This window comes from Bactrocera dorsalis, chromosome 4 (assembly GCF_023373825.1).
Source record: "Bactrocera dorsalis isolate Fly_Bdor chromosome 4, ASM2337382v1, whole genome shotgun sequence".
Classification (NCBI taxonomy): domain Eukaryota; kingdom Metazoa; phylum Arthropoda; class Insecta; order Diptera; family Tephritidae; genus Bactrocera; species Bactrocera dorsalis.
The window spans coordinates 1484952-1504109 of record NC_064306.1 but is presented as its reverse complement, the minus strand read 5'-3'; the positions used below and the strand labels follow the sequence as shown (position 1 = coordinate 1504109).

At 36.9% G+C, this 19158-nt stretch overlaps 1 protein-coding gene across 14 annotated transcripts in view; it reads right to left on the bottom strand.

Moving 5' to 3' along the window:
- Nucleotides 1-1947: 1947 nt before the first annotated feature.
- Nucleotides 1948-19158, bottom strand: part of LOC105230432 (amyloid-beta-like protein) — a 138711-nt gene continuing 121500 nt past the window's right edge. For 6 of the 14 annotated variants that reach the window (XM_019991840.3, XM_019991829.3, XM_019991832.3 and 3 more), the window contains 9 exons: nt 15572-15710; nt 14336-14557; nt 12599-13191; nt 12384-12536; nt 10275-10424; nt 9494-10164; nt 9288-9432; nt 9053-9232; nt 1948-8666 (listed from right to left, as the gene is read on the bottom strand). In XM_019991840.3, the coding sequence (XP_019847399.2) occupies nt 8559-8666; nt 9053-9232; nt 9288-9432; nt 9494-10164; nt 10275-10424; nt 12384-12536; nt 12599-13191; nt 14336-14557; nt 15572-15710 (2361 nt within the window). In that variant the 3' untranslated portion in view covers nt 1948-8558. The remainder of the gene's footprint in view (nt 8667-9052; nt 9233-9287; nt 9433-9493; nt 10165-10274; nt 10425-12383; nt 12537-12598; nt 13192-14335; nt 14558-15571; nt 15711-19158) is intronic. The other 8 variants (XM_019991834.3, XM_019991835.3, XM_011211189.4 and 5 more) reach the window with 8 other exon arrangements.

The following is a 19158-nucleotide window of genomic DNA, read 5'->3' as shown; positions in this document are numbered from 1 at the left end:
TTTTACTTTAGGGGACTATACGTGGATACATTGTGTGAGAGCCGGCGTTTGATCATAGATTTTGATGCGTTGGAATTTCTAGGTTTAAAAATGCCGACAAAGGTGCAAACAGTATTTAATTTATATCTAAAAAAAAATTATTTTCTTATACAGTTTTTAATTATATAAGTAAAATATGGTAGTCGAAAAAGTCTTTTCGTATTTCGAATCAAACTTCAACTTATTTCAAAATAAAAATGCTTATATGTATATTTTTTTAAATTTCAAAATAAAAAAGTTGTCCACCCTCACTCCATGCACGCTCCCTTCCCCACTTAGCAAGACTCAGCCCCTCTCGGCCATCTCTTCCGCTTTACGCTGTTAACACAACGTATAACATAACTCCATTTGCTTCCCACATTCGATCTACCGATTGTTTACTCGCGTTCGCAGTCGATCGTATATCACATTCTATGTCATGCTACATGTGTTGGCCACTCGTGGTTCGAGTTGTTGTTGAAGTGCGTTTGTCTTCTCGCATGGTTTCAGAACTCAATTGGAATTCGCTATAATGCGCACGATAAGCGTTTTTCTATGGATTTTGATTTATGGAGTATTTTGATTGTATTAAGTGGTTAGTCTACTTTAGGAACTTAAGTAGGGCGATTTACGCTCAAGTAAGCCACTTCTAAGCTATACAATAATACACTTAAGCAAGAGAGGATTTTTTACTATTAAATCACTGATTAGGTAAGTGGTACCGAGTGAGCTTTTATCGTTTCAAGAGATCTAAAAAATGATAGGCTGTTCCTCATGTACGTGGTTAAAATTAGAATTCTAATTGCGTGCTAGATTATTAATCAATATTTTTTTACTAGTAAATGTTCCAAAAACATTCATGGAGCTAACTAGTTTTGTTATTAGTAATAATACCCAAAAATTGTCTAAAGATTATCTTCTTCTATGGGTTTGCACTAGAAAGAAGCCTTTATTATCAAAGGATTGCTAGATCTAGAATTTAGAATGTTTAGCAAACACGCGAGATCCATAAATTCCTTGGTAGAGCGCAAGATAACAACGTAGATCGGACTCGTTCCCACTCCGATATGTGCGACGTATGGGTACGGCATAGTTTCCAGTGATTCCACCATGATCTATGCCAGTCTGAAGATGAAGCAGCATGATGCTATTTCTAGGTAGACGGACATACCTTGACTAACTTTCAGCGCAAAGTTTTCGAGCTTTACACTAATATCGAAGTGAATGTTCACCTCTCTGATAGAAGTTGCTCCGGTATAGTAAATTTTGCCTGAGAAACCCTGCGAATGTTGCCTTTTCGAGCGCCCTCTACCAGACAAATTTACCATAGAACAATATTGGCTTGACTACGATATCGTAGAGCAAGTACTGCCTTTGGTGGGAGTCCTCATCTTTTTCCATAGCTTCTTTATAGCAGTCTCATTTGGGTCTTCCTCAATTGATACGCCAGCAGCGGCAATATTCTCGCTACTACGGACACTTATTTGTCTCATTGGCACGGCAATATTTTGCACTGTGCCTGTGGATTTAAATTTGTCCACTAGACGCTCAATTGTTGATCTGACAGCACGATTATGACAACGATAAATTAGACGTAGCGCTCTTAAAGTTGAGGCAACGGACCCTGAATTTCGGTAGTACCATAAATTTTAATCATTTCGACTTGTTGTTGGATCGTATATCTTTCCACGATGAAATGTCAAAGCTTACTGAAGAGAAATGTCAAATAGGCGGAAAAATATGGTATCAATTGCTGTCCTTATAGATCTTCCTTTATAGTGTCCCTATTGAATAACCCGTTATATCCGATATATATGCATAATATCAATTTTTTGAAATTCACAGGTGGTTAGAACCTCTTCATAGCCGATAGTTTGTGTAAGTACTCACCTTAAAAATCAGTTTCGGGCAAATGAAAAGAATTCTCCATTTGTTTTTTGTTTTTTTATTTTATTATTTATGCAAAATATTTCGAAAAAAGAACACAAAAAATTCGAAAGAAAAAAATTGTTGTATGTTACTTTGTTTTTGTTTTGTTTTGTTGTTTTTTTGTTTGTTTATTTTTTTTTTTGGTTTTGCTTTTTGTTGTTTTCTCTCCGCGGCGACACCACTGTGCGCCCTTTGCTTTACACTGTTTGTGTATACATATATGTGTGAGTGAGTGTGTGTCTGTGTGGGTGTTTAAGTATTCATTTTGTTGTTGTTTCACTATTTTTTCTAGTATTATTGTTTACACTGAATTTAAATTACCATTTTTGCATACAATCTTTCCACTTACAGTTTTACCACTTAAAGACTTAAAGACTTTTGTGTTTTGCTTTTGCTTTTGCTTTTAAATACTTAATAAACCATTGTTTTGCTAATATTTCTTTAAGTGTACGCGCGACCTTTCCAGTTTGTGTTCCTTTGTTTTTTTTGTTTGTTATTTAGCGCGCAACAACAACTTACATTAGTTATATAATCGCTTGCAGTTTACTTTTAAATTACTTTAGAGCTTTGCATTTTGCGCTGAAACATTTTACAATTACAATTACAATTACTTGCTGCATTACAAACACAAATACTACATACAAGTACATGCGCGAGCACAGTGGGCAATTCTGTTGATTGCCTGACTCGCTTGCAAGTGGGCGTGTGGTGTGGAAGTGGTTGTCGGTTGTCGGTTGGCTTACGTTAGAAAATTTCGAAAATTTTCGAAAATATGGACTTGCACAAAGAAAAGTGTATAATTTCTCTCAGTGTATTTGCAAATTTTGTCGCATTCTATAACATTTAGGGACATTGACATTTTCTTGTCGGTATTAGCTGCTTGTTGTTGTTGCAACGTGGCATGTGTTGGCTTATATGTTGGTTTTCGGCTACGTTTTTGGCAAAAAAGGTTGCCAACTGTTTGTAATGTAAATTAAATGTTGTTTTTGTGTGTTTTTTCGTTTCCTGTTTTGTTCCTGTAGTTTTGGTTATCCTTGCTGCTCGGGGTGCTGGGCATGCATTAGCTATTGTTGGTTGTGGACTCGTTTTTTGTAGTGTTACTGTTCATGTGGTTGTTGTTTTCTTTAAATATAATATATTAGCGTACAATTATTGTTGCAATTACAATTGTCATTGAGTACATTCACATATATATGTATATATATAATATTTTTTTTTTGTTTTAATGTTACTTTAAATTTAATTTATATATATAATTTTTGGTTGTTGTTGTTGACTTTCTATGCAATAATATATAATAATTAAGTTTTTAATAAATGTATTTGTTGCAGTGTGAATTTTTGTTGCGCAAACAACGAAAAAGTGAAAAAAAGATTCACGTAATAAATATTAATTATTTTTTTTGCTTTTTTAATTTTAATTTTTTTTTTTAAATAACATAAATTTTTGTATTTGAAGCATGTATGACAAATAAAAGTTGTTGGTTTTTGGGGTTAGGGCGAGCGACGTCGATAAACAGTTGCGAGCTTTTATACTTATTTATTTATTTTTTTTTTTAGATTTTTTTATACAGCTTACACACTGTATGTTACGCAACTTAAATGTTTTACTTTAAATTACTTGCTGATATTTTTTCTTTATATTTTCATTTTTATTTTCTTTAATTTTTCTTTTTATTTTTGTTTTTCCTTTTTGTATTTGTTTGATTTGTGTCTTTCACTTTTATTTGCTTTAATTTTTTTTTATTTTATTTGCTTTTTTTAAGTGTATTTTTATTTTTTATGTTTAATTCACGCAGGACGGGGTTTTTGCTTACAATTTCTTCATTTCATCAGCTGTTTGTAGGCATTTTTATGTTCGCTTTATAAATTTTTTAAATTTATTTCTACGCTTTTGTTCTCTTTCTTCGCTAATTGTCAGTGTAAATATCAATTGTTGCGGTTGTTGTTATTATTATTGTTTGGTTTTGCTTTTTATTTTTTTCATATATGTTGTTGTATACTATATATTTTAAATATATATGTATATATGTATGTATGCGTGTATGTGTTATGGTTTGCTCTATAATAAATGAACAGAAAAATATTTAAGCTTTGACTAGGTTTTTGGTTTGCTTAGCATTTCTTTACTTAAACGCTTAGAGTTGCATTGAATTTTACGCGTTTGTTAAGGATTTGTAGTTGTTTCGCAGTTATAGTTTCGTTTTATTTATAAATAATTTTTTAGCAATATTTATGCATAGGGTATTTGTTGTAGAGTTGTTGTTCTTCGCTATTTTGTATGCCGTTTTAGTGTGTGTGTGTGTATTGCTGGCTGCTTGTTAGTGGAGTATTTTTGCATTTTTTGTGAAGCGCATAAGGCGGTTGAGAATTGCAGGCTATAACGGCGCATTGGTTATTGTTAGAGTGAGTGAAATATGCGCAAGTTGTGAGCGCGCATAGAAATGCAGCGAACGCGCTGAGTGATCAACACACGCACATAAACTGCTACGCACAGCGCGTGAGCGAGTGAAAGAGAGCACTGGCAAGCAGCGCGCCTGCATGAACAGTTATGTTTTTAATGCTTACAATTCTCAATTGGTTTATGTTGCTTGCTTGGGCCTCACTTTTCAAAATGTAATCAATTTCATCAATAAAATTTAAATTATCTATAAAGTACAACGCAAAAATGCTTTTCATCAATTAACTAATAAGTAAACAGTTAACATATCTGTAAACAAGTCCTTATAATGTAGACATATGTAGTATGTAAATGTATCAGAGACAAACTGAAACACTTAATTAAACTATTTTTAAGTTTTTGTTTTTACTATAACGACTCACTTTATCTCATTTACTTATGCGCTTCCTTAGTTTCGAGTGTTGATTTAGTGTCTGATTAAATTTGCACAAATCTTCAAAACTGTCTTTCTCAAGTTAAAGTCATTAAATTATATAATTAAGACACTAAATGAAATATACTAAATGCTAAAAACAATTATTTAATAATATAATAGAAATATGAAAATTGATATGAATGCGTTCTTGTTGTAAAGGAAATGCATGTCTGTTTGCCTTCTCAAGTTACGGCGTTTCTTTGTATTGCCTTATCACTTTAAACGTTGATTTGTGGACACCTTACTGGGGCGTGACCACTGTAATCAGCTAACAACAGCAGGCAACGCGTGATAAGTGGTTCTCTGCGCGCTGTAATACCGCTAACTGACGCCATTTGAGCTTATCAGTGGGTGGAGCCATTAAATGAAAACTAAAAAACGCTTGTTTTCTACAGCTAGAGCTTTTTGGTAGTGCAAAATTGATCTCAACCAAAATGGTTTGACGTTTTATATTATAACAGCGAGTTTGGAAAAGTGTCCTTCAAAAGCTCTTTACTAACAAGCTTTTGCACTTTCAATGAAGTAAAAGTGTATGAAGCTTTCGAAAATTTCGTTTTATAACAGAGAGTTTGAAGAAGTGTGCTTCAAAAGCTTATTACTAACAAGCTTTCGCACTTTCAAGGAAGCTTTCGAGCGTTCAATGAAGTTAAAGTTTAAGAAACTTTCGAAAATTTCGTTTTATAACAGCAAGTGTAGAGAAGTACGCTTCAAAAGCACTGTAATAACAAGCTTTCGCACTTTCAATGAAATAAAAGCGCCTGCAGCTTGCAGAAATTCTTCTTTTTGTAAACAAGTTTGAGCAGTTCTTTTAAAAACTATTCACTTTATCAAAAGCGCTATCAAAGCTTAGAAAACTTTCACTCTTGTAGCATAAATACATTTTCTGGACAAAAATTAAAGCTTTCATCTCTTATTATTGCGCGCTTGCAGTGAAAGCTTGAAAGCCCTTTTACGTAATTGTGCCGTTTTAGGCATGTCGACTCTAAGTTATCACTCACTTGCTCCGAACATTTGAATTTCTTATTATAGCGAGCTTGCACTGAAAGCTTCAAAGCTCTTTTAATTAATTTTTTTAAGTAATTGTCAACACTCTTTTACCACTCATTTGCTATGAATATTTGAATCTCCTAATATTGAGAGTTTGTACTGAAAGCTCTTTAAGTTAATTGTGCCGTTTTAGACAATTGTTGACTCCATTTTACCACCCATTTGCTCCGCACATTTCAAAGCCTTTTTTTAAGTTCATACAAATCGCTCTCACTTAACAAGCTTCTGTTTTCGTATGCTTGTGTAGTTTTTTCATGTATTCTAGATTTTTGTATGTGTTTCTATGTCTTGAGTATAAGAATAGCAGCAGGCGTTTTATTTAGTTATGTATGTATACTTATGTACTCATGTTTTATGCGCTTCATTGCATTACCTTCAGCTTTTGCGTTCCATTTATATATACATATATTTGTGTATATATAGATATATAGAGAATTCTTAACCAGCTAATGCTAAACACTTGTTTAATCATATTCATTCTTACAGCGTCTTAAGGGATTAATGAAAAGCAGGCGATTGTTATTTTTGTTGTATTTATTTGTTAGAAGTAGAGTGAGTGAAAGTTGCTTTTTATATATTATATGTATTTATAGGTGTGGAGAGCTTTTCAAATTTCCTTTCCATTTCACAAAAAAAAAACACTTAATTCTCTAAATTTTATTCGCCAAAAGTCATTTCATTTTCGCAAACTTTCCTTTCCCGTGTATGTGTGTGAAAATATCCATTATTACGGCGTGAGAGTGGAAATTCTTTATTAACTGTGAAAAGCTTTAAGCACTGTAAGGGCCATTATCAATGGAAGCTTATGATTGCTGTAAGCTTTCATGCTGAATTTTTCTCAATATGGTTGCCAAAGTTCGTACCGATGTGCTTATAAGAACCTTTTAGCAACTAATTGCTGAGTTATGGTATTGTTTTATGAGCTTTTTATCAGCCTATTGCTGAGCTTTCATAATTATTTGAAATGCAAGCTTAAGTTGTTATTAGTTGCTTATTAACTTCCAAATAAATATTTTTCACAGTTAACAAAAAAGCGCTTAAAGCTTTCTATGTGGCTATGTCAGTTGTTGTGTTATCCTTCAGATTTCATTTCAAGCTGTTTGTGTTAAGGAAACCCCTTTTTCAATTCGAAATTATTTCTTTTACTGTAGAGATTTTTGGTTTTTCGCTAACTAATTCTCTGTCTTCAATAGCTCTTATTGTCTACATTTTGCAAGTTTTTCTTGATCTTCCCTTTAAGTGCGGTTTAAAGTTCTTGGCTTCTATCTCGTTTAGTTTGTATCTTTTATTTTTACAAGCACTCAATTCTCGCCTCTCATTCAATAGTTTTTGTACATTTCTTTTGATTGGTTATTCTGGCATTGACTCTCTCTCCCCCCCATTCTTTCAGTAGTTGTATACAACTGTCTCTCTTAGTAAACCCGATCTCAGAATTTCTTATACGTTTTACGTTCTTTACCTCCTGTTTCCTTCTATCTCTTTCTCCCTATCTCTCTCCCCTCTCTCTATTTTTCTTTGCTTGCTTCAAAACTCTTGCAATTTTACACTTCCCCGTTCGTCCCAGCTACTAGAAAGCTTTAAGCTCAGCTCTTGCGATATTTTCACCCACTTTTGAGTACAGCAACGCACACTCACTGTCTCTTTTTACCACTTTACTGTTATTTCGAACTTTCTTGGCGCAATAAATGATTTTTGTTTAAGTTAAATAAGATTTGCTCACTACTTCATTTGCAAAATTTCGAATTCCACTTTTTGCTTAAAAATAATTTGCTTTTTCCTCTTGATCTTTTATTTACTTAAATTTTAATACATTTTACTTTAAGTTTTTGTTACTCTTTATTATTACACATAATTTTTTGGGTTTTAATTAATACTTTCTAAACAAGAACAACATACTTTTTGTTTTTGTAATGTAGAGTATGAAAGAATGCTGAATTATTTTGAGTTATTCCTTCCATCGATTGAGTGTGGAGTTCGAGTGAGTGTGTTGGCATATTTTTGGTGGTGGTGGTGAGTTTGTTAGTGAGTGGTGAGTGTATGAAAATTGCTGTATGTGTTTCTTGTGAGTTTGAGTACATTTATCGAGCTGAAATCTTTGTTTTTGAGCTCACTTTTTATTTTCAAAATCTCTTTCTTTTATGTCCTCTTCACATTTCAAAAGTTCATCTAATTGTTTTGCGCTTTGAGTTTTACTTCAGCTTCTAATGGTTTGCTTCTGCTCCGCTATTTGTTCGTTTTTACTATTTGCATTTATTACAGTTATTATTTCTTTTACCTTTGTTACCCTTTCACTCTCTTTCTACTCTTTCTACACACATTTTTATGTATGTAATGTTGGAACTGCGCTCCGTTTTGTTTTCATTTTATCTTCTTAAAATTATTTTCAATTTTTCCCTTTTGTTTTTGGAAAATTTGGTTGTTTGTATATTTCTCGGGTTTGTGGTTGTTGTTTTTTTGGTTTTTTTTCAGTATGACTTATTTGTTGTATTATTATTAGTTGTATGTATAAGTGGGTAATGATGATAAAGCAGGCTTTTTATAGTGGGAGTTTATTTATTCTTATTTTTTTAGGGGTAGGGGCGGGGCTTACGCTTCCTTTAGTGGGTTTACTGAGTTGTTGAGTGCGTTTACAATATTTGCAAATTTATTATTATTTTTTATTAAGTTTATATGTTTTTGGTTGCTTCTTTTACTCCTTCACCTCGAAATATTTGTATGTTGGATTTTCATAACCGTTAATTTGCATGTTCGCCACGATTTTCTCCTCCGGTACAACGGGATGGTGTGTGGTGGCGTTCTAGAAATGTGAAAGAATGTGAGTAAATTAGCTGCATAGGATTAAAAGATTTAAAAACAGGCAAAAAACGTGGTTGCTATAATATCCTTCACCAACACATAAGACCTCATACAGCTACTGCATTGGTCAGTTTGTATAGCATCTACAGCTGTTGACAGCAAATTAGAAACGACACATATTTTGAAGTAAATGATGTTATTTTGCAATAAATCACGTATGGTAGATGTTCCTTGTAAAAAACAACACTCTTTATATGTGGAACCACTTTGTTAAAATAATAAAACGCCAGTGTGCTTCCAGTTCAACGGAGCTTCCAACGTTGCCACTTTTCTCCAAAACTCTGTTGCCAGTTTGTAGCTTATACACTCTACATATACTCAACTCACCTGATCAACTTCAATGAAGCCTTGCGCATGTGGCGAGCGAGATGTTCTCCATTTGGCCACTGCGACACCAACAAAGATGGCCGCTAGCAATGCAACGCCGGCGAAGGACAAAGTGAAGTAGACATTGCGTCCCTCCTTGTTCGCGTGCGTATGTGCGAATTCGCGGCGCAGCGAGAAGCTCTGCAAAAAAATCGTATGAAAACTAAACACATTTCGTTAATAAAAGACACTTTACCGATTCGCGATGACCCAAATCGTGCGACATGAAATGTTGCACCTGTGGCTCAGCCTCTTGGTGAGCGACAGCGGCGGCTACATCCTCCACGGCGCGCTGTACGGCATCATCGTCGACTGTGGGCAGGACGGTTTGGGTTTTGGTGCTGCAAGTGGGAGTGGAAATTGTAATAACTGTTAACGTTTAAACTCGTGCCTGGTACTCACCTGACAGTGACATCGGCGTACTCCTCACCGCCAGTGCTGTCCTTATCGCTTTGCGCCAATTTAGTGGGATCTGTAAGCTGGCCCATTTCTTTGCTGCTCACCTTGGAGTCACCTAGTGCTGCAGCGGAGGAGGAGCCTGAAATAGAGGAGCCAGCACCACTGGCGCCGCCATCTTGCTCGGCTTGCGACTTCAGCAGCTCATCAACTTTCTTGGCCTCCAAGCGCAACTTCTCTTCACGCAATTTCTCACGTTCAGCGGCGCGTTGCTCCTTGCGCTGCTTCTCGGCCAAACGTAGACGTTCCTTCTCCGCTACCTTACGCTCGATCTCAACGCGGTATTTGTCCAAAATGGCGGCCTCCGCTTCTTCGCTCATGCCCAACGATGAGCCGGGTATGTCGTCCTTACTGCGGAGCGCCAAAATGTAGTCGTTCATCAATTGGGAAATCTTGGCAGACAATTCGGGGTAACGTTTCAACATGGTCATGGATTGGTTGACGGCGCGATCGATGTCGATGAGACGTTCCAATGTGCGTGGTCGCTCTGAGGCGGCAGCTTCCAAACCACCTGGACCGCCGGAGTTCAAGAGATGACGATAGTGGGCTAATGCATGAGCGCGATCCTTGTGCAAGGCGCGTAAGAGCTTCTGCAAACACTTTTCGACATGATGAGCCTGTAAGCAAAAGAGTAGTTTGAAGAAAGCAGAGAGAAGTTTGAGTAGCTCAAAATTGTGTGAATCCACTCTAGGCTTGCTGATCAGCCACGTGTTGGTGGATAACTCACATTTGGTGGCTGTTCGGTGAGCGCTTGAGTGTAGCAGGTCATCGCTTCACGTTTGCGCTGATTGATGTGGGCCAATACGCGTTGCTGATGCATGGCAGCCAACTGATGCTTCTCGGCGTTGCCTTCCTCTTCGAGTGCCTGAACAGAAGTCTAAAATTACATTCCCATATAAAGACGTATAGCACATCAAGAGAGAAAGAATCAATCAGAGAGAAGAATGAACGAATTGCAATTTTGTAGTGGGGATTGGTTGGTTGATTTTCGAATTTTGCAGTGGTTGGGAAAGTTTTGAGTTCTTGAGTTAAATCAAAACAAAAAAGGGAAAATGTTTGTAATGATTTTACGGTGGTGGTGTTGGCGTAGTGAGTTCTGATGAATGAATACACTAAGTAAACTTCAAACTAGGTTGGTTCTCAAGCATCTGAAGTGATGACAAAGCGACGTAAGACACGCTTTTACTATCAGTGTAGTATTCGACTTCTACGGCTCTACAAGGATAGTGCGTTTTTGAAAAGCTCAAACTTTTCACTTGGATGATATATGGTATGAATATTACATTGGATTCTTCTGTTCAGAATACTAGCTTTTTCGTTTTAATTTTATAAAACATAACTTTTCCGAACTCAGGTTTCTGAAAGTCGTTATATGTGATTTAGAAAAAAAACGCCTCTTCTGGGAAAGTTTGTTGAAGAGTGTCGTTTCGAAAAATTCAAACGAAAAGTGAGATAGCTCTTTACATCGCTAATCTTAAAAGCTGTATTGAGCCTTCGCATAAATGATATATGTAAATTTTATGAAAGTTCTATTTTTAGAATGTTCACTCGTAAAGTATGAAATCTCTAATTATAAACAATTGAATTAAATAATTCTAGAAAAGTTTTTATGAACTTTCGTGAAAAGGATAAGCTTTTTCTGAGAGCTTTATGCAAATGTCTGATTCCGTCAATGCAGTTTACCATATTCAACTTCGACTTTCTGTGTATTTTTAGTACAATTTCGTCCAAAATTCACGGCTTTCACGTAAAAAAATAAAGGTTGCTATATGACTATAAGCTTAATATTATCTCAAATGTATGATTTTGTAAAAAGTGTTTACAATGCGCTCAAATTTTCAATATGATGCTGCTATTCAGTGAGCTTTCATGTGTCTAGTAAGCTTTCACTGAAAGCTCATTATGAAATATGAAATTAGCTTTTTGTTCACTCAGCTTTTAACTCTGCTTAGAGCTTTCGCGTAATCGCTCCTTTGAGTTTTTTAATAACTAAATCATGCTCAGCTAATTAGTTCTATAACTCAAGCCAGGCTACATTTAAGGGGAAAAAGCAAAACTTTTTTGGGGGTAGTAAATTTTGTATCACTTATTTTATATATTAATGACTGCTACAAAAGCTTCCAATCTGATGTCTCTTTCGCTCCCATTTGGCTTATAATAAATAGGCAAACTTAAGTGCAGAATGTGCGAAAATGAGTTAAGAATGAGTAGATGCAAAAACAAATAAAAGCGAAAGCAAAGGGCAAATAAAATTATTGATGACATTCAAAATAAAAATGTAGATAATGAATGATGAGAAATGAGGCGTGGTCAGTGAGAGCATTTCAAGCTTGTAAAGTGAAAGCTTAGCGCCTGAAGCTTTAATAAGTTCTAGTAAAACTTTTTTTTTTGAACTGAAGTACAGAAAAAAGTTATCAATTACTTATATGTTGAGAAACGCTTTCAAAAAATATAAAAAAATACTAAGAATGGAAAATAGTTTCGTAAAATCTTTTTGGAAAGCTTTCTTACCTCGCTTTTATAAAAAGCTTTCATGAAAGCATTTCTAAGCGACCTTTTTTTTTCTTTGCTAACACAAGTTTGAGATGCTCTCACTTAGTGTTTGACTGTTCTGTGCCATGCGTTACAATAACAAAAAAGAAAATAATAATAATGACGAATGAGCTTTTAAAGAAAAGTGCGGGAAGAGAAAGAGTGCTCGTACTTTCACATGCAAAGCTGTGCCCACTACAGCTACATATCGGTCTAAATAGATGGTGTGTTCTTGCATGCATACACCCACACACATATACACATACTGCATAATTGAATACCAGTTTGGAGCATTCCTACTCACCTGGAAGCGTGCTGTCATACGTTGCTTGAATGTCTGTGCTTGCTTGGGATCGGCCATGCGCATATCCTGGTACTTCTCCTCCAAATCGGACCAGTCCTTCATGACACGTGTGACCTTCTCGCGATGCGATTCCTCGAGGCGCTGTTGGGCTTCCTTGTTTTAGAATATGTTCGGTTTTGTGTTGATAAAATGCACATTGAATGGAGTACACTTACTTTTTGACTTACTTTGTAGCTCTGATGCTCGTAGTGCGGATCGAAGTGGGTGAAGTATGGATCGACGGTGGGCTGGCTAGTGGATGGCGCTGTGGGGAATTGCTGCTGCTGCTGCTGTTGTTGTGCTGTGGATGCGGCTGGCGCGTCAGCCATCATGCCAGCTGCGCCCTTAACCACCAACTCAACACCCAATTTGCCCTTTGCACCACCCTCATCTGCGTTGGACTTCACCGCCGCTGGTTTCGCGCCGCTTGAGCTACCATTCTGCAAATCCCAGCTGTCCGACTGCTCTTCAGCTGCACCGCCACCATCCTCCTCATAGTTGTCCAAGTCCTCGCCGGAATCATATTCACCATTCAAGTCGTCGGCATTAGAGCTATTCGCCTCACCAGCAGCTGCCTCATCGGCGACCATTTCGTCCTCTTCATCATCGCCCATCAGATCATCTTCATCGTCGAGATCATCATCGGTGCCGACATCCTTGGAGTAGTTAGAGTCATTGTCATCATCGTTAGTCACGTCCACGTTGCTGTTGGTAATCTCAGCTGGGGCGATAACGGGTAGGTCGGTCTTCTTCACGCGAATCTCATCGGCTGATGCGTAGGCGAAGTAGTTTGAAAGAAAAAAGTTGTATTAGTAACATTTTTAAACTTGAAAGAGCAACTACGAAGAGTGTAGCGCGGTTGGCAAACTGCTCAGAGAAAGTGTGGACTCTCGAAGATCAAGTGTGAATTATGGATTTTTATTGCACGAATTGTTTGTAGAATTTCAAGTGTGAAGAGAGGTAACAAAGAAGGCAGGGGAGTGAGTATACTATGAAATTTGTGACCTCACTTTGCATTTGAGAGCAATGTTGAGATTCCTGGTTAGCTGAGAGCAAAGCTTGAGTCTTCTCTTAGCCTTGAAAGGCAGAGATAAAAGCACGTCGGCGAATTGGGTGATGGGAATTTGTAGCAGAAAGGGTAGTATTTTCAAGAAGACAGAAAAGGTAATTGCTACTTAACGAAAGAAATCTGGTAACAGTATTAAAATTGGCAACAGTGCATTAAAACCCCTTTGGGGTTATTTATTTTAGAAAGTTTCGACAATGAGAACTATTGACCGACCGTAAGCGTCAATAAAACTGTATTGTTTAATGTTCACAAAAACACAAAAGTTAATATAAAATAAAAAACGCAGCGTTGCATTTAGCGCAGATTTTATCAGCGTGTGTGGTAGGGCTCAGCGCGGCAGGTGGCGACGATTGCCATTAAAATTCAATTATGCTGCAGAGTATACGCTATGCCAGCGCACATGTCGATTGGGGATTTGAACATGTGGCAACTACGTGGCAGCCAAGCAGCGCTGAAAATTCATTTCGACAAATTTGCGAACTAAAATGAAAACGAAATGCTTGCAACAAGCAATGCAGTGAATTTTGGCAAAAAACCATTTGCGCGTAGTAAAGTATGTGGTTGTTGTTTTCAACTTTTTGTTGTTGTTTTTATTTTTGCCAGCGCTCTAACATTATTGCGTTGATTGATTTTCGTTGTTTTCGTTTATTCTGTGCTATTTATCTATGCACTAGCCGCTTTAATGGCGACCTATATACGCTCTAACGATGCACCGATTCTCACACAAACACTCAACCACACAAGTACGCTCCCGCACCCTTGCTCTTGACTTCCACCAACAACCCGCCCCACACACTTTCATCCACAATCACCTAGAAGCCTGCTTACGTCTTTGCATACTCACTTTTGAAATGTTTCGGACAGCAAACGAATTCCACACCCGAGAACAATGAAATACCACAGGGCAGCAACATGGCGAAGCTGCGCATTTGCATGCCGCGCTCCTGGCAAGCGGCGGCGCCAGTCTGATTCCATCTAACGAATGGCCAGCAACGTGAGGCATTGTGGATGTGATCGAAGAGGCAACCTTCGGGCACGAGTAGGGCATCCGATTGGAATGGTCCTTCTGAAAGCAAGTGCATAATGTAGCAAGCAGAAATATGCCGGTGTACGGTTTAAAACAGAGAAAAAAAACGAATAGGAGGTTGAAAAAGTTAGAAATAGAGGGAGAGAGAAAGAGAGAAACGGGAGAGGGCGAAAGATATTAGTTAGGTGGTTAGTATAATATGGAAGAAAAACTTACTCTAGCAATTACAGCATACATTTTTAATTCTATGTTTTTCTATGTTTTCTACTATTGTTTATTTTTAAGTTCTCTTATCGAAAATATAGTCTATTTTGTAGAAATTTTTAGTTCTATGTTTTCTATGTTTTTTACGCATTGTTCAGCACTGTTTTTAAATACCTTTAACGATAATATAGCCTGTTTTCTAGCAATTACAGCATCAATTTTTAATTCTACATTTTTTATGTTTTCTTCTGCTTTTTTTAATGTTTCATCTACTAAATGGTGCGTTTTCGGTATTCTATCTATAATGATCACCTCATTTTTATATTAATTTATATTATTCATATGCGATATTCTCGTTTTTATCATTTTCCTTTACTTTTTCTATGTTATTTATTTTGAAGTCTATGCCAATGTTAAATCATTTATTCCTCAAAGTTTTCTGCTGAATTCTTTATTGCAGTGTCTCACAAATTATTGAATTTTTAAAGAATTGTTTCTATTCTATATTCTATGTTTTTTAATCGTTGTTTTTGTTTGTTTCCAAGATTTGATATTCAAAGTTCTATATACATACATATGTATATGTATATTTATATAATCGAGGCTATGTTTTACATCTGTTGCGATATTCTATGTTTGCTTCATATTTTAAAATTAATATTATGTCCTAAAGTTAGTGAGTAAATGAAATGCTTTTTTTTCATTTTTTTCAGCAGATATTTGCTCTATTTTGTAAAATGCTTACCGTATTATATACCATAATTTATGCTATCTAATCTACATTGTTATTCCATTTTCCTGAAGTTGCCTATATTTTATATTTCTTGCATTTTTTCATATTCTACTCACCCAAGCAACGGAAAGGTTTGATCCAACGATGTGCCCCTTTGCATTTTGCCGAATTCAAAGCGCCCTGACGACACCAGCCGCCGATTTTCTGATAATGCGAAGATTCAACAATATTAGTGATGTCACGATTCGGATAAGCCTGTAAGAATAGGAATAGAGGGTGAGTGAAAAATATTATTAATATACATGGTGTTGATGGGGCTATATGTATAAGGGTATATGCTTGGCTTTACTATATCGGTGTATATAAACTTGATTTTGTGGTCGGTTTACCTACGAAATGTGTTGATATAATCAAAGTTCTTAGTGATATTTTTAAAAAGGCCTAGTTGAGGCACAAATCAATAGTGCAGAGGTAGATGGCGCTGTGATAAATTTATGCTCTTTAGTAATTGCTATAAATGTAATCAGTGCTTGGTATATTGATACCATCTGTAGTTCGCACATTCTCAAACCCAACAGTTCCATTAAATCTTAAGTTTCGTGTGACTCATAATCTCTGTTGACTTGGTAGCTCTTTGGCCTTCTAGTTGTTGGCCATCTCGTGGCCATGCATCGCTCTCAGCGGTTTCAGTTAGATATTGCCACTGCGGAGCGCTCACATATGACAGCATTTAATTTGCTTTACTGTAATGTAATTCATTGTTGTTGTTGTTAATGGATATTTTGTGGTTTGTCGTTAATTTGGCACACAAAACAACACCAACAACAACAGCAAGAAATTTAATTAGCAATTAGGTGAACTTGCAATGAATTTACATCGACGAAAGTGGCATTGAAGCGCTTATTGATGACGACATGAGCCATCAGTGCCGATGAGTTTGGCTCAGAAAGAAATTTAATTGCCAAATGCAGTAAATAAGCGACTGTCAGTCGGCATAAGTAGCTCGAAGGGGCGATGCGAAGCTTTTCAGCATTGCGCTTATGCAAATATATGCGTATTTGTATGCATGCGTGCGCATGTGTGTGTGTGTGTGTGTTGCTGATGAAGTGTTGGAGCGGTGATTTGCAATTTTGGGGCGAAACACAACACTGACGCGTGCGTGTGTGTATGTGCGGGGCATGTACAACCTTGACACGACATCGATGCGCTGCCAGGTGTACGCGCCAACCACAGCAAAAACAATAACAACAAGCACACTAATTGAAACAGCAGTACGCTGACAACGACAAACGACAACAACCAATAAAATACGCTCCATTGAAATGCAATGATATTGCTTGCAAAGCTGGTGCTTGCATGTGTGTGTGTGTGTGTGTGAGGCTGCTGTTGGCGATAAGCGTGCTGCATACACAAACAATGACCGGGTCTAGCAGCTGCTGCAGGTGCGCTCTTCCTACAAGCATCTTACAAATTGATAGTGTATGTGTGTGTGTATGCACGTGTATCGAGCACGCATTCACTTCGATTACAAAATCAATTTCGTCCACCTTAACTCGCCGCCTTGCCGCTCGCATTGACAATAACGATGACAGCAAGCCACGCACGAGCATGTCAAGGCAATCGCTCGGACGGACGGCCATAGCGTGCATATGCTTGTGCTAGTGGGACGGATGAATCAAGCGCCCGCCTGCCAACACTTTAAACTGATTTTGAGTGATTGTTGTTGCTGTCGTAAGCTGAGACAGTTGTTAGCGGGCGGCAGGTGGTTTGTGGCATGTGGCAAATGGCAGTTGTGTGCATGCGTTTGTCAGCTATTGAGCCTCTTAGCTGCGTTTCCAATTACCCGCACGCATATAAATCACGGCGCATGCAATGTAACGCCTAAAACTAGGCAACATTTGTGGACAGTGGGTGGTATTGCACAATTGCAGCAGCTGGTGCATGACAAACGACCGCAAAGGTGTGCGGCAACGGCGGGCGGAAAGGACACACACACAAATATACGTACGCAACTAATACAGGTCTCTACACGCATTTATAGATAATAACCACAGCTATGCGGCGGCTGTTGCGAATTATATCCACTCTCTGCATAAATATGTATGTGTATGCGTGTGCGCTTATGTGCATGGCAAACAATAAAATTAATTTTGTCATCTAAATTTGCAAAATAATATACTGAGAGCGCTATAAACATAAGCACATCATGCATACATAATAAACTGTTACAAACTCACACAAGCGCTCGCATACACACATACACATGCACCCGTATAGCCAACCACATGAACGCTGCGCTTCAGATTGCAATGGCATTGCTGCAGTTGCTGAAATTTATTAGGAAAATGCGCTCGTCTCATGTGAATGCGATATTAACTAGTATAGGCATGCATCTGTGTATGTATGCATGTCTATATTGGTGAGTGCGTACGTGCTTTTGCCACATACTTATACTATATGTTGCTTACGTGCCATGAAGTGTGCACAAACATACATACAGTTAAGCTTACTTGAGCATTTCGGAATACCGAATATGCACATATCGCCTTTTCGGGACTAGAAAATTTTAGTTCGGGATCCCGAATTTATTCTTTGTTATTTTTTTGCTGTCGTTATAATTGCTTTGTGTGCTTCTCGGGATTTCGGGACTAAGATATTTGTGTTCGGGATCCCGAATTTATTATTTGTTATTTTATAGCATTTAACTTATAAAGTCAACAAATTGCATTTGTTAAAAAGTCATGCCGGGATTATTGACAGGCCTCCTGAGCACTTTTGTGGCAATTAAAACTACCGATTCGATTTTCTGATTAATTTGTATGAAGTTATACGAAGGAAATTATGAATTATTGATTTCGGGATTTCGAAAATATTATTTCTGCACCAAACCAGTTTCACTTACATATACATATGTTCATTCAAACAAAAATTGTAATTTCAACAGAAAAGTCTGGATCCCGACAGTTAACATTTGACAATACCGAAATTTCGGGGTATTAAAACGTTCAAAGCGGCATTCACTATGCGAAATAACGATCCAATTCAAATATATATAAATATAATTTGATACACATACATACATACAATATTTTAGCCTGCCAAGGCATTTATCCTACTGATGTTACTCATACGCCATGCAGAACCACAGAGAATGTTATAGGTCCCCATAAAAATGCTTTATCTACATATACAGAGCTATGCATACACATTTCTGACACTGTTGTAATGCGACAGCAATAAATCAATAAATGCTCGTTTGGCATATTTGTCGCGCTGCAATATTATCGTCAGTGTTTTTGCAATAAAAACAATGGAAGCGAGCTTAAATTGCAATTTATGGCTTAGCTGTGGAATATTTGAAACTCCAGTTGCAGCTTTTGCGACGTTCATTAACATTTAGTGTTGGGGGGAGAATTTTTAAAATGCGCTATTACACTACCGGGAGTTACAGCGCAAAAGTATGCTACAAATTGCGTCGGAATTGCGTTATAGTGGTTGAAAAAAAAAATATTTTTTGCGTTTTCCTTTGGAAAGTTTTTGCATTATACTTTTAAACATTCATACATATCATTTCGAAATATTTTCGGTCAGTAAATTTTCGAGTTTTCCGGTGCTTTTTACAATACCTCTCCTTCTTACCAAAAATCCGAAGCTACCACTGAATTTCAGCCACCGCTTTGTTCGGCATATTCTACTTAGAAAC